Source organism: Balaenoptera acutorostrata, chromosome 4, assembly GCF_949987535.1.
Source record: "Balaenoptera acutorostrata chromosome 4, mBalAcu1.1, whole genome shotgun sequence".
Lineage (NCBI taxonomy): Eukaryota > Metazoa > Chordata > Mammalia > Artiodactyla > Balaenopteridae > Balaenoptera > Balaenoptera acutorostrata.
In genome coordinates, this window is record NC_080067.1 from 28,373,106 (window position 1) to 28,387,636 (window position 14,531).

Genomic DNA, 14,531 nt, shown 5'->3' on the forward strand with positions numbered 1-14,531 from the left:
AATACAAATATAACATTTTTAGAAATTTCATGTAATGTCTGAAACATTTATATTAACATATTTCCATACAAATAACCCAATGAAAGTTTAGTATTAGTTGTTTTGTTTGTTTTTTTATACTGCAGGTTCTTATTAGGCATCAGTTTTATACACATCAGTGTATACATGTCAATCCCAATCGCCCAATTCAGCACACCACCATCCCCACCTCACCGCAGTTTTCCCCCCTTGGTGTCCATATGTCCATTCTCTACATCTGTGTCTCAACTTCTGCCCTGCAAACTGGCTCATCTGTACCATTTTTCTAGGTTCCACATACATGCATTAATATACGATATTTGTTTTTCTCTTTCTGACTTACTTCACTCTGTATGACAGTCTCTAGATCCATCCACGTCTCAACAAATGACTCAATTTCGTTCCTTTTTATGGCTGAGTAATATTCCATTGTATATATGTACCACAACTTCTTTATCCATTCGTCTGTTGATGGACTTCATTCTTTTTTATTGCTGGATAATTTCTGTTCTATGGCTAATATCATGTTTTGTTTACCCTTTCATCAGCTGATAGATATTTGGATTGTTTCCACTTTTTGGCTATTATGAATAATTCTGTATGAACACTAGTGTACACATTTTTTGTGTGGACATATGCTTTGAATTCTCTTAGGTATATACCTAGGAGTAGTCTTTTGGTAACTCTATGTTTAACATTTTAAAGAACTGCCAAACTGTTTTCCAAAGGGGCCACACATTTACATTCCCACGAGCAACGTATGAAAGTTCCAATTCCTCCACATTCTCGTTGACACTTGTTATTGTCTATTTTGTTTATTACAGCCATCCAGTAGTTGGGAAGTGGTATCTCATACCTGGAACACATTTCCTTTCCCTGACCATCTACACCTATTAAATATCTATCTTTCAAATAGTACCTTCTCCATAAAGCCTTTTCTTGATCAACCTAATGAGAAATGATTCTTTCCTTAAATTCCCTGAAACATTACTTATATCACTCTTGTGGTATGTTCATTTCCCTTTAGTTGCATTTCTTCGTATATCTGTTTTATCTTATCACTACTCTAAAAATTCCTTGATGGGAGGTACAGTATCTTAGTGATCTTTAAATCCCTAGATTCTAAGTTCCTAAGCAGGTATGCATAGTGAGGTAAGAAGATAAGAAGGCAGATAATGATAGGTACAGAAGTAAATGTTTGTGTCTTTATTGATTGTGTGTGTGTGTCGGATTGAATTTGGGGGTATCTGCCAAATATGCCCTTAGGAAAATTACCTAGTTCTAGGAATTGGGGCAATAAAGAGAAAGGCCAGCTACCCTGTGATGGAAATTGGAATTATTTTCCTTTAAGTTTTATATTGTTAAATCATTTTTATATTTACAGAATAATAATAAGGCAGTAGACCATTTCTCCTTTAAGTTCCTTCCTATTTTCCCCACTGCATAGCCCAACAATTTTTTCTGCCTAAAGATCACTGTTTTTATGCTGGAAGCCATGGGTTGAGAAGTTGAGGATGAAGATGGCTGAGAGTAGGACTGGTATCTAGATGTGTCAGTTTTCTTATAACAGACATTCTACAGAAACGGAGCTATTTTATTCATTCAAATAACTCTTGATTAAAACTAGTATTTCTGTTGTAAGTTCCAAATCACAACTCTATAAAAGTTTTTTTGGGGGCAGGTGGAATTTATTGCTGTGGTTATTTGTTTCTTGTATTTTCCCCCCTGGCATATATGTGTATGTGTGTGTGTGTGTGTAATCTGACCTCTGGTGTTTGGTTCCTGATCTACTAGCTCTCAGAAGCACTATATATTTGGAAAGATTTTAGAATCAAACCGAATATTTATTGTGCTCATTTAAGCTATATGACTTACTCTTCCCTGATATATCAGATGAAAAAAGTGGAATGAATTCCCCTTTTTCTTTAAACCTACGCCCTCTTAAACCCTTTATTGTTTCAATAGGGTTTTTTAAATTGGCATTTATTATTTTTGAACGGAAATTTAAAATTATGTTTTTGCAGTGCAATTAATTTTGTGAAATGAGGTATGCCAACTAAGATTTTCTGTTTTCAGAGGAAGAAAAAGTGGCATTTGTTAACTGGGTAAACAAAGCCCTGGAGAATGACGCTGACTGTAAGCATCTCATACCTATGAATCCCAATGATGGCAGTCTTTTCAAATCACTTGCCGATGGCATCCTTCTTTGGTGAGTTGAGCATTGCGTTAAGGGAGCTATGTTCTTACTGTCCACTGAAGAGCATTCAGTGAAAACTACAATTCAGTGAATCCATTGTCTTTTGAAATTAGTTAACAAGTAGCTACATTAGTCTTGAAATTTTTATATTCTATATATATTATATAGAAAATCAAGTACTATATATTTTCCAACATTTTCTTTCAAGTGCAATCTCTTATTTGGTATCTTTTTCATCTGCTTCCTTAACGATGCCAGGAAACTTTTGAGTTACTCCTCTGATGCATTTAATAATGTTCACAGGGTTTCTTTCTTTCTTTTTTCTTTTTTTGGCCGTGCCACGCAGCTTTCAGGATCTTAGTTCCCCGACCAGGGATTGAACCTGGTCCTGCTGGCAGTGAAAGCGTAGAGTCCTAACCACTGGACTGCCAGGGAATTCCCCATGGTTTCTTTCTTCACTTCTCAGTGTGGGACTGTTGATCGTTGACTGGGACAGGAACGTGAGGAAATATAATAGAACTATGTATCTCATTTGTGCTTAAATTAGATTAACATTTTAATTCAATCTTGTCATATCCATGGCTCTTTGCAATCTATTTCTGCTCACTAGATTGTAAACTCTCTAAGGGCATGTCTTTGCCCTTGTTGTGTGTACTGAAGTCCCAGCATACTTCTTTGAACAAAGCAGATGTCTTTTATTTTTTAAGTTTATTAAAAAAACAGAAGACTTTCAAAGAAGAAAATAACCACCACAAATATTCTTAGCGCCCATAAATAGCTATTATTGATATTCTGGCACATTTCCTCAGTCTTTTTTCTGTGTTTTTTACTTAAAAATAAAAAACCATCCATGAGTACAGGATATTAGTTTTGAGGACATTACGTATACAATATACCTTGAATTCTACCTACAAGTCTGATCTCTTCCTCTGACCTTCAGAGGAGATTCCTATTATGAATTGAATGGGTATTTTCTTACCTTTATTTTAAAATACAAAATGTATTCTAAAATGCAGAGATAAAATTTATATTAGTTTCTTTTAAAATGTTTGAATTACTGAAATTTCAGACCAAGTCTCTGGCTCTTCATCTTTCTGCAACAACAGTAATTTTAACACTGTTGATACCACTTTATGAAATTTGCCTTCTTGAGGATTTTTTTGTTCAATATTTCAGGCTGCTGAATGTTGATGATCATTAAAGGAAATAAAGGCAAGATTCACATAAAGAAAATGCAAGAGTGTTTGAAAACAGTTAGAAGGAAATGCTAAGGTTACAATTGCAGTGAATGATGAATGTGTTTTAGGTTAGGGAATATTTCTTAGATTTTTAAAATTAAGTCCCTGACATGAATTATAGTATAATATTTCAAAGAAATGGATGGTTACTTTTCAAAATTTAACTTTATTGTCTACTTGCAAAAATAAACTGAAAACATTTCTGGGAGTCTTAAACTAAATTATTCCCATTTTCTCTTTAGTAAAATGATCAACTTATCTGAACCAGATACAATTGATGAAAGAGCCATTAATAAGAAGAAGCTCACCCCTTTCACTATTTCTGTAAGTATTTGTCCTTTGCTAGTAATCATGTTACTGTAAGGATCATGGATCCCTTACTAATGGATCTTTAGGCCCAGGCAAATCCTTTGATTTAACATAATTTTGGTTTCCTATTAAAAACTAGGTTTTTACTAAGTAAAAATTCAGCTGCATTTTTTAATGAAGAAATTAAGATTCAAAGTACGGTGGATGAAACAAAGTAGTATTCAGATTATGTTACTCAACTATTGTAGTTACTGAGTTATTTTTATTAATGAATATTTGCTTGATGCCAGTGTTTTTGTTGGTTGATTGAGATAAGAATACTCCATAGTTTTACCACATGTTTTACCATTTCACAAAATTTTCGCTATTCTTTCTGTACTAGATTGTTCTGTAGTCAGCTTCTCCATTCAGATCTTGTTAAAGTCCAGGAATTTATAGCCACCACACTTTTTCCCTCAAAATCTCTAGATCAATAGGAGAATATCAGTATCTACTAAGTACATACTAGGTACCAGTCACTGTTCTAAACACACCACATGAATTATCCCTTTGACTCCTCCCAGCAGCCTTAAAATAAGGTGGATACTATGATTTTACAGATGAGAAAACCGAGGCACTGAGAGGTTGCACAGTGGCCGACCCAGGATCTGGTCCCAGTAGTCTAGCTCCAGAGCCCATCCTTTTAATCACCAAGCTATACTGCCACTCTCACGTAGTGGTAGTAATAAGCAACTAAGTTAATGTGCTAGTCACAGCTGTAACTATTAAAAGTGAGCTACTGCTAGGCTGTTTCCTTTATTTCTATTGGCAGGTATAATTCTTGATTTTGCTAAGGTTGTTAAGACTCTTCTATAAGGAAGCTATGACCTTGGAGTAGTGGTATGTGGTTAGTCTCAGACTATCCAAGGGGTCCTCCCATTTCCCTTTATGCTTGAGTAGTGCAGAATTGGCTGTTGACTAACATGGCTTTCTTGACCCCCATTTTCCAATAATGTTACATATTCCTAGCAGAAACTACCATTCTTGAAGAAGCCCCTTTCTGACTGCAATTGCCAGAAGTTTATTTTCCTTCATATCTTGTGTCAGGATGTTTCCTCTAATATCTATCATTGTTGAAAATATACATCTTATTTTTAGAATACATGTGTCACACAATTTTTTTATGGCCCTGAATCTGAAATACAACATTTCTTACTACTGTATAAATTAATTGTACGGTTTTACTTTTAATACTTATATGCAGTGCATTGGAGAAAATGAAGAAAAATGTTCTGTAACTATTTTTGCAATACTATAGGATGGGTCTGAGGGGCGAAGTCTTTTATATTTCTATTTTTAGAGATAGCATTCTTCCAATATGAGTAGGGGTAATAGTCGAGGTCTCTAAGCTGCTTGAAAAAGTGTACTAATGTAGAATGAGAAAAGATAGCCCTCTGGTAAGGGGCAGAGTGTTACTGTGGTTATTAAATCTGTTTTGTTTATTCAGTAATTTTAGAGCTCTGGGAATAGATCTGCTAGACAGCTACCCATTTCCCATGAAACTTTATCTCGAAGAAGCCTAATTCATTTGCAAAGGATTGTGATAATATAGTTTTTCACCTCATGATGATAGGCTGGTAAAGTATCATGATGTATGAAAGAAGAGAAATATAAAAGGATGAAAATGACATACAATAACTATGAAAGCAAGGGAAAGTGATCAAGTAGCTAAGAGCAGGACTCACTTATGATCTTGGATACTTTGTCATCTCTCTTTCTACCCAGTGTGTTACTGAGCTGCATTCTTTTGATTATTTGTCATTATTGAAAGAAAAATAATTATATGAGTAAGAGTCAAACAGATGCCAATGATTTAGGGACCTAAAAGTCAGGAAACTAACACAAGAGTAGGTATAGGAGATTGAATCTGTTCCTTATAAATGTAAAAAATCCATTGCAATTGATATACTCACATATATACAAGGTGTGTATGTATATACTATACACTTACATATGTTTACAAATGTACACACACATGTATAACCTTAACTTCAATTACACTTTAAGTTGGGAAAACATAAATCTCATTTGGACGTTACAAATGCAGTGAAAGTGATGGTATGTAAAATAAGGATGAAATCTGAATAACAAAGAATGCCTTTGTCCTTACCCGATAAGTGTTTAGCACAGCCCTCTAAAAAAAATCATTAACAAAAGTGGGCTCATCTGGAATTGAAGCTTTATTGGAAATGAAAATTTGCAAAGTGGTATGAATTAAAAGAAAGAAAACTTGCAATCCCTATTTGAGACTGTTAGTAAAGAGCTGGATAGTTAATCAAAATAGAAGGGACATGAGAAACCATCTAACACAGCAGTGTAAATTTTTCTGCCTGGTAAAGTGGACTCTATCTTAGACACAGACAATTCACTGATGCACAAAATAGATGGGAGAGAATGGATGGCTTATCCAAGATAAACTGCCATGTTTGCTTGATTGTTTTGTTAATATCTCTGTAAGGTAAGATATCCTATTTTACAGATTAGGACACTGAAACACAAGGAGGAACAACACCTCTCTTATGTCTCCGTTGGTGAAGGTTCCCCATTGTTCTCGCCTGTCCCCACCAAAACAGGTCTTCAGGAAGGAAGGTTGAGCACTCAGGGTAGTTGTCCATGTTAGGACTTGGAGAGCAACCTCTGTATGGGGTGCTCCTGTTACTTCTTGTTCCTTAGAATTGGCTCTAGACAATAGTGGTCATTCCATTCCCTCATTTCCAGTAGGGCAATAATGTATTTACCAATTAGAAACTACCATTTATTTGAGGAAACATATTTTAGCTCCTTGTTTTCAATCCATTTTTAGCCAATTACTCATAAGTCATTTACTATACTTGTAAAGCCAACATTTTTGAATAAAATTAACATCAAAAGTTGGTTCTCCATATATCACCAACATAACCTGTTGATAAGACAAAGCTGAGTTTTACTGCTTACAGCAGTAAGAGAAAACACCACCTGCAAAGCCGTGGCAGTGTCTTCAAGCTGAGGTTAGAATTGATGATTTGGAATTGTGGTTTAAGGTGGGTCTTTCACTGTGGGAGAGGGGAAGAGAGGAGACGGATGACTGGGTAAGGATGATGATGCAACTGATGCAACAGTCAGAACTGGTGGAAATTGCAAGGGGAGGATTTCAAGGTGAGGGTGTCAAAGGATCTTTTAGAGGATTAACTGTCCATTGATGCTTTCCACTGCGGAGTTGATAGGTCTTGCAAGTAGTGGCTGCAATGAACAATCAAATATTTTGCCTTCTTCTCCTGGAAGAATAAAGTCATGCCAGTGAAGACACAGGAATAAGTGCAAAGTCACATTAAGGTGTGGTTTCCTTGTCACTGTCCAGGCTGAGAAAAGCAGTGGAAGGTTTTGGTTCTCACTAGTTATTATGGTCAATTTGGTGAAATTACATATCTCTTTTGGCCACAGTACCATGCTGTCAAGGTAATGGGTCACTGCAAGATTAACACTATTACTGGAATAATTTTCAGTCCAGTTCTTTCCCCAGCTAATGCATTCTGGGGAATCACAACCAGAGCAAACATTCTTTATGCTCTTGGAAATGAAGAGAGAAAAATATTACTGGTCTAGTGTAAATTGGCAGAGGCTGTCTCTTGAAAGTTATATTGATTTGATTTAAGGTAATTAAACATATCTGAAGGTATGAAAAATCTTCTGAATATCTAGAAAATACTTGAAATTTACTGAAAATATTTTCACATTTATCATGTTTATTTAGGTTGTAAATGTATTGAAGGATTCTCTGGTCCTGCCTTCTTTTGGGAGAACTGCATTTAAATGAATATTGCTTAATACCACTACAAAAATAATTTAATTCCAAATGCTTACTTCAATTACCCTTGACTAAACCCCAAGAGATACAGCCATTTACTTGGAGCCCAGCAAGATAAATTGCTTCAGCATACTGCAAGAGGAAGCCATTGAAATAATCACTCTGCTTTGTAAACCTTTGTGTAACTTCTGGCTAGTAAACATAAAAATGTAAACAAACTGTGGGAGCAGGGGCCCCACCCGAATGTGGACTGTAGAAATAAAAGAAGAAAAGGCAACCTCTACCTTTTCCCCAAAGCAAATCAAACACAATTAACAACAAATCCCCTAGCTCTTAAAGTTACCTCCTCTTACCTTTGGTGACTTAAAAGTCTGACTGTATTGATTATTTATCACCATTAAATGGCCACAAAAATAAGGCCTAGTAGCAAACAGGCCACCGTGCCTTTCCAAAAGGTGAAAAGGTGATCAGAAAAATGTCATCGGTACATAGTATGCATTTGTTATTTAGGGAAGAAATTTGAGGAGGGAATAAAAAAAAAAAAGTTAAAAGCCAAGGTAACTGTAAATTTTTCTAATTCAGTGTCTTTTCCAATTTGCTGCCTTGTGTTGTCCCAAACTGTTTTTTGTTGTTGTTTGGTGGTTCTTTTTCTGTACATTTGTGTTTCTGATCACTGGTATAGCATTGATAGATGACAACTAAAGCAAAAATTAATAAATATTATTAAATAAATATTGCCTTCAAGTAAGCTTTTAGATTAAAATTAATGGCATGTTTGGATAAAAAAAACTTTGAATTACCCTTTTTTTAGGTTTATTTGAAAATAATTTAAAACTTAGAAAAGGTTGCAAAACTAAAAACTGTACAAAAACACTCATACATCCTTTACCTGGGTTCACCTATTGTTAGTGGTTTATTCCACTTTAATATTTGTGCTCTCTCCCTCGTGTGTGCGTGTGTACACAACATTTTTTCCTGGACCACTTGAGGATAAGTTACATACCTCGTCACTCTTTACCAGTGAATTCCTTAGCATATATTTACTCAGAACAAGGATTTTCTCTTACATTACCACAGTATAGTTATCAAGTTTATAAATTTATATATTGAGAGGCACAAGATATCTGTATGTCTCTTATAGTTGATGTTAGTTTTTATCATCAGGTTAAGATGTTACCCAGTTTCTCCACTGTATAATTACTGTTTCCTTTTCTTTTTCTCCCTTGCAACTAATAAGCAGTCCATGAGGAAACACTTGAAGGCTATGCAGATATCCTGCTCCGTAACAGAATTTTCCCCTAGATTTTAGATTCCCTAGATTGATGATTCTTTCCTAACTTGGTCTTTACCATGATGGTTGCAAAATTATGGGTTTTTCTCAACTCCAGCACTTCCTCCACATTTACCAGTCTTCTATTATTTGGCATTCGTCTGTAACCCAGAGACCTCTCTTCTCTCTCTCTCTGTCATTGATAGGACTCAGGAATTCCTACTTGTTCCAGTGGCTTAATTCATTACTGTGCTTGATTATTTTGGTGCTTAACTTGTCTCAGATTTGGCCATAGAGAGCACCTTCAAGATGGCTCTGGGCCATTTTTCCTTTTCTTTCCATTGTTGTAAAATACACATAACATAAAATTGACCATTTTAACCATTTTTAAGTGTACAGTTCTGTGGCATTAAATACATTCACATTGCTATGGATTCATCAATACCATTCTTCTCCAAAACTCTTCTCATCCTCCCAAACTGAAACTTTATACCCATTAAATAATAGCTCCCTGGGGCTTCCCTAGAGGCACAGTGGTTAAGAATCCGCCTGCCAATGCAGGGGACATGGGTTCAAGCCCTGGTCCGGAAAGATCTCACATGCCGTGGAGCAACTAAGCCCATGCGCCACAACTACTGAGCCTGCGCTCTGGAGCCTGTGAGCCACAACTGCTGAGCCCACATGCCACAACTACTGAAGCCCGTGAGCCACAACTACTGAGCCTGTGTGCCACAACTACTGAAGCCCGTGTGCCTAGAGTCCGTGCTCCGCAACAAGAGAGGCCACCGCAATGAGAAGCCCATGCACCGCAAAGAAGAGTAGCCCCCGCTCGCCTCAACTAAAGAAAGCCCACGTGCAGTAACGAAGACCCAGTGCAGCCAAAAATAAATAAATAAATTAATTAATTAATTTTAAAAAAAAAGCTCCCCATTGTCCACTCCTCCATCCCCTGGCTATCACCATTCCACTTTCTGTCTCTATGAATTTGGCTACTCTGGGTACCTCATATAAATGGAATCATACAGTAGTTATTTTTTATGACCAGCTTATTTCACTTAGCATAATGTCTTCAGGATTCATCCATGTTGCAGCCTGTGCAGGATTCCCTTCCTTTCTAAAGCTGAGTAATATTCTATTGTATGCCTATACCATATTTTACTTATCTGTTTATCTGCGGCTGGACACTTGGGTTGTTTCCACCTTTTGGCTTTTGTGAATAATGCTGCTACACACATGGGTATGCAAATATCTGTTTGAGTCCTAGCTTGCTTGTTTTTTTGAGTAAATATCCAGAAGTGGATTTGCTAAACTATATGGTACTTCTGTGTTTAATTTTTTGAGGAATAGCCATACTATTTTCCACAGAAACTGCACCATTTTACATTCCCACTAACAATGCACAGGGTTCCAATTTATCTACATCCTCTCCAACACTTGTTATTTTATTTATTTATTTATTTATTAATAATAGACATCCTGATGGGTGTGAAGTGGTACCTCGTTGTGGTCTGGTTGACGTTTCCCTAATGATCAGTCATGTTGATCTTCTTTTCACGTGCTTACTGTCCATCTGACATCTTCTTTGGAGAAATGTCTGTTCATGTTGTCTGCCCATATTTTAATCAGGTTTTATTGTTGTTGAGTTGTAGGAGTTCTTTCTCTCATCATAATTAGAGCTCATACTCTAATTGGGGGTGATATAAAAATAAACATATAACTATATAACATGTCAGAGAATGATACAGAGTGAAATAGAGAATAATGAGTGCCTGCAAAGGCTGTGGTGATGCTTGCTATTTTGTGTAGGACAACTGGAGAAAGCCATTAGGTGCATTTGAGCAATATAAAGGAATTGTGGATATTTGAGGAAAGTGTGTTCCAGGCAGAGGGAACAGCAAGTTCAAAGGCCCTATAGAGCTGGAACAGAGTGAGTGAGAGGAGATAGTGGGAATGATGGGGAACATTTGTAGGGTTTTAAAGCTAGGGAATGCCATAGGGTCCATATTTTAATAAGGTTACCAACAGCAGGGTACTATGGAAGGTGGGTTTTAGAGAGTAAGTCTGAGCATGGGTGTTAGGAAGGAATTAAGAAACTTGAAGAAAGGCACTGACAGTTTCCAGAGGTATTTAGAAGGTGGAATTGACAGAAATTGGTCATAGGATGTTAGAGGCAAGAAGAACAAGGATTCTGCTCAGGTTTCTGACTTAGGAAGAAAGAAGCAAGAATGAAGGTTGGTCCTATCAACCAAGACAGGAAATAAAGGAAAAGCCAGTTTTGATAGAGGATTAGAGGAGGACTAGGGAAGCATGGCCAGAAAATTGCTTCAATTATGGACATGTTGAGTTTGAGATACTTGTGAAACATCCAGGTAGACATAACCAAATATGTATACAGGTGTAGTGCTGGGAGGAAGTGTGGCCTGGAGATACGGCTTTGAAAGTCATTGGCATATAGAGGTGATATAAGTACTACTTATGTTAAAAAATGGGAAGTTTAACCATCCATTGTGTCTTATTTACCTTCACAACTTGTTGATAAGAGTTTAGAAAATACTTTCTCACGTGTATTTTTCTTTGTGGTGATTCAGGAAAATTTAAACCTAGCCCTGAATTCTGCCTCAGCCATTGGTTGTACAGTGGTCAACATTGGCGCACAGGATCTCAAAGAAGGAAAACCTCACTTGGTCTTGGGACTTCTCTGGCAGATCATCAAAGTTGGTCTTTTTGCTGATATTGAGATTTCCAGGAATGAAGGTAAGGTCATCAAAAATATTTACTTTTCATTGATATATACTTACTATGGGAAGAATTTATATTTCATTGTTTTCCTCTCAGCCCTGATTGCATTGCTAAATGAAGGTGAGGATCTAGAAGAGTTGATGAAGCTTTCTCCAGAGGAATTACTGCTGCGTTGGGTGAACTACCATCTGACCAATGCAGGATGGCGTACCATCAGCAACTTCAGCCAGGACATTAAGGTTCATATTTTAATGTTCAAATCTGTGACATAAAAAAAGGATGTAGAATGCATGTCAAAAGCAAAAGGAGTTCAGACTTAATTTGTATGTGTGTGTGTGTGTTATGGCTGTGATTTTTTAAACAAAGACAAAAAAGAACTTCAATCACAGACTTAAATTTGAATTGAAGTTTAATTCACAAGCACACAGCGTAGAAAATGAAATGTTTGCATTTCTCTGTGTGCGGTGGATCCCCCACTTATAATCACAAAATCTTTTACTAAAAAAAAAAAAAACTGGTTTATTGGCTTTTAAAAAGAAATACAACTGGTTGTGAGAGGAAAGAGATGCTAGCATTAGCAGATTAAAGCATCGTTTCCCTTTTTGTATGCCACAGATAGACTAGATTTTAATGAGAATGTCTGTTAATTTGGACTGAGAATTGCATCTGTTTGCTAGACTAGAGGCCCTTGTGGGCTTGACCAGTTTAATACTTACTTCTACTTTCTCAACAACCAGCTAAGAGGAAACCAAAGTATCAGAGGGCATAGGGAATCAGTAGACAAAAGGAGGTCTTCAGGTGTGTCTCTGAACTGAAGTAGCTTGAAACACTTTCCTCCCCACTGGAAGAGACTTGTCAAGGAAACTTGACCCTAATCTTAACTGATGCTGATCCTTAGGAGTGTAAACAAATGAAAGAGGTGAGGAAGGGCATTCCAGGTTTAGGAAACAGTGTTGCTAGAAGCTCTCAAGTGTGAAACAGCATAGTGCATTCAGGATCCTGTAAGTAATAAGTAAAGGTTACTAAGTTATTATTCCATTCTTTGAGATGAGGACAGTTGCTTTAATTTGAATACTTTCCCCCCTAAATCCAATGATGATTTTATTCATTTGAAAAATTCTGTTTTGTTTCTTTCCTTAAAGGATTCAAGAGCCTATTTTCATCTGCTTAATCAGATTGCACCTAAAGGTGACCGGGATGATGGACCTGCCATTGCCATTGACTTTTCAGGATTTAATGTGAGTATAGTTTTTAATTAAAATTTTAAAAAATTTTGATAAAATATGCATAGCATAAAAATTACCATTTTAACCATTTTAAGTGTACAGCTCAGTGGCGTTAATTACATTTGCAGTAAGTGCAAGCTCTCCCAAGCTCCTGGTAACCACTATGCTACTTTGCATCTCTATGAATTTGACTAGCGAGTACAGTCATATTTAGAGTACAGTTCGCTTCAGGCAGCATTCCCTGGTGGCGTCCTCAGCCCTTCATTAAACCTTGGCTCTTTGCTTTTCAGAAGTTATTTTTCATGCCCTAGGCTCCAAATTTCCATGCTAAGCCATCTGGCTATCATGAGTGAGGAAGGGGAATTGCAGAATTCTGACCTTGAGTATGTGTGGAATCAACCCTACACCCACATTTCCCTGGTGCGACGTCACTGGAACTCACCAGAGTGCTTTTGCGGCTGTGCACAAGGAAAGGGAGCAACAAGCTGTTATGAGATTTCTAAGCAATTGATTATCAGTTCTTCCAACTTATATTTGACAATACACAAAATAAAAAATGGCAATTCCTAGTATTTATGGTGTAGGAAGAACTGATACAAATCCTGACCCATCTAACACATTTTATAGGAAGCCCATTCTTTTAGCATAAGTTGTAAATACCAGGGATGGTTCTATCGAAACCTTAAAATCTGGTCAGATTATAGTTTGTATGAAAATCTATTAAGTACTTAAAGTGTAATATCCAGAATATTTAGTTTTAAAGGCAACTTGAGTCATCACTAATTAATTATATTTTACATTATTATAAAATCTAAAAAATCAGTATTGCAAAATTTACAAATTAGCTTGAGTACAAAAATTAGGAAGACAAAAAAACTTACAGAAAGTTTCAAACCTATTCAAAAGTGAATGGACTTAATATACTGAACTACCATGTGTTCATCCCCTAAGTTCAACAACTATCAACTCATGGTTAGTCTTGTTTCTTCATTTATCACCTACCTATTTGCTTCCTCTTCCATATTATTTTGAAGCAAATCCTAGACATGATATCATTTCATCAATATGTACTTCTAAAAGATAAAGACCGTTTAAAAATATAACCATAATACCTTACATAACTAAAAAATTAATAATAATCTGTAATATCAAAATAACTAGTCAGTGTTGACATTTCCTGTTGCCTCATAAATGTCAGGTTTTCTTTTTATAATTTATCTGAATTAAGATCTAAGTAAGGTCCACATATTGTGATTTGTTCATGTCTACCTGAGGAGCTTTTTATTGCTGTTTAATAGCATTGAACCTATTGCTTTCTCTGATTTCAGTTACATTTTATTTACAACTCTGGTGCACAGAATTAGATAAGTCATAATCCTTGGTCATGATATACTCTCATCATGGGTCCAGGCATGTCCCTCTTTTTATTTATTTTTGTTTGGTAGTTGTTTGTTTGTATTGAAATTGTAACAAGCTCATACAAACACTCAATCCAACAAGAAAGCTAAGACTTTGACATCAGTTTACATTTAGCTGTGTAGTTCTTCCCTATGCCATCTCTGTGCCTCCCCTTAATGTGATAATCACCATCTTGAATCTTATGTTCATCGTTTTTTGCCTTTCTTTTGCTATCGTTTTCTTTCAACTAAATGTATTTCTTACAAAATTAAATTTATTTTAATTAAAAAAATTTTTTTATTGGGGTATAGTT

The 14,531-nt window shown here is 36.1% G+C and overlaps 1 protein-coding gene across 2 annotated transcripts in view; it reads left to right on the top strand.

Annotated features, from left to right (window-relative positions):
- Nucleotides 1-14,531, top strand: part of PLS1 (plastin 1) — a 108,354-nt gene that overhangs the window by 67,777 nt on the left and 26,046 nt on the right. For both annotated transcript variants that reach the window (XM_007188081.3, XM_057545969.1), the window contains exons 5-9: nucleotides 2,095-2,227; nucleotides 3,696-3,777; nucleotides 11,444-11,609; nucleotides 11,691-11,833; nucleotides 12,737-12,832. In XM_007188081.3, coding sequence (XP_007188143.1) covers nucleotides 2,095-2,227; nucleotides 3,696-3,777; nucleotides 11,444-11,609; nucleotides 11,691-11,833; nucleotides 12,737-12,832 — 620 coding nt within the window. The remainder of the gene's footprint in view (nucleotides 1-2,094; nucleotides 2,228-3,695; nucleotides 3,778-11,443; nucleotides 11,610-11,690; nucleotides 11,834-12,736; nucleotides 12,833-14,531) is intronic.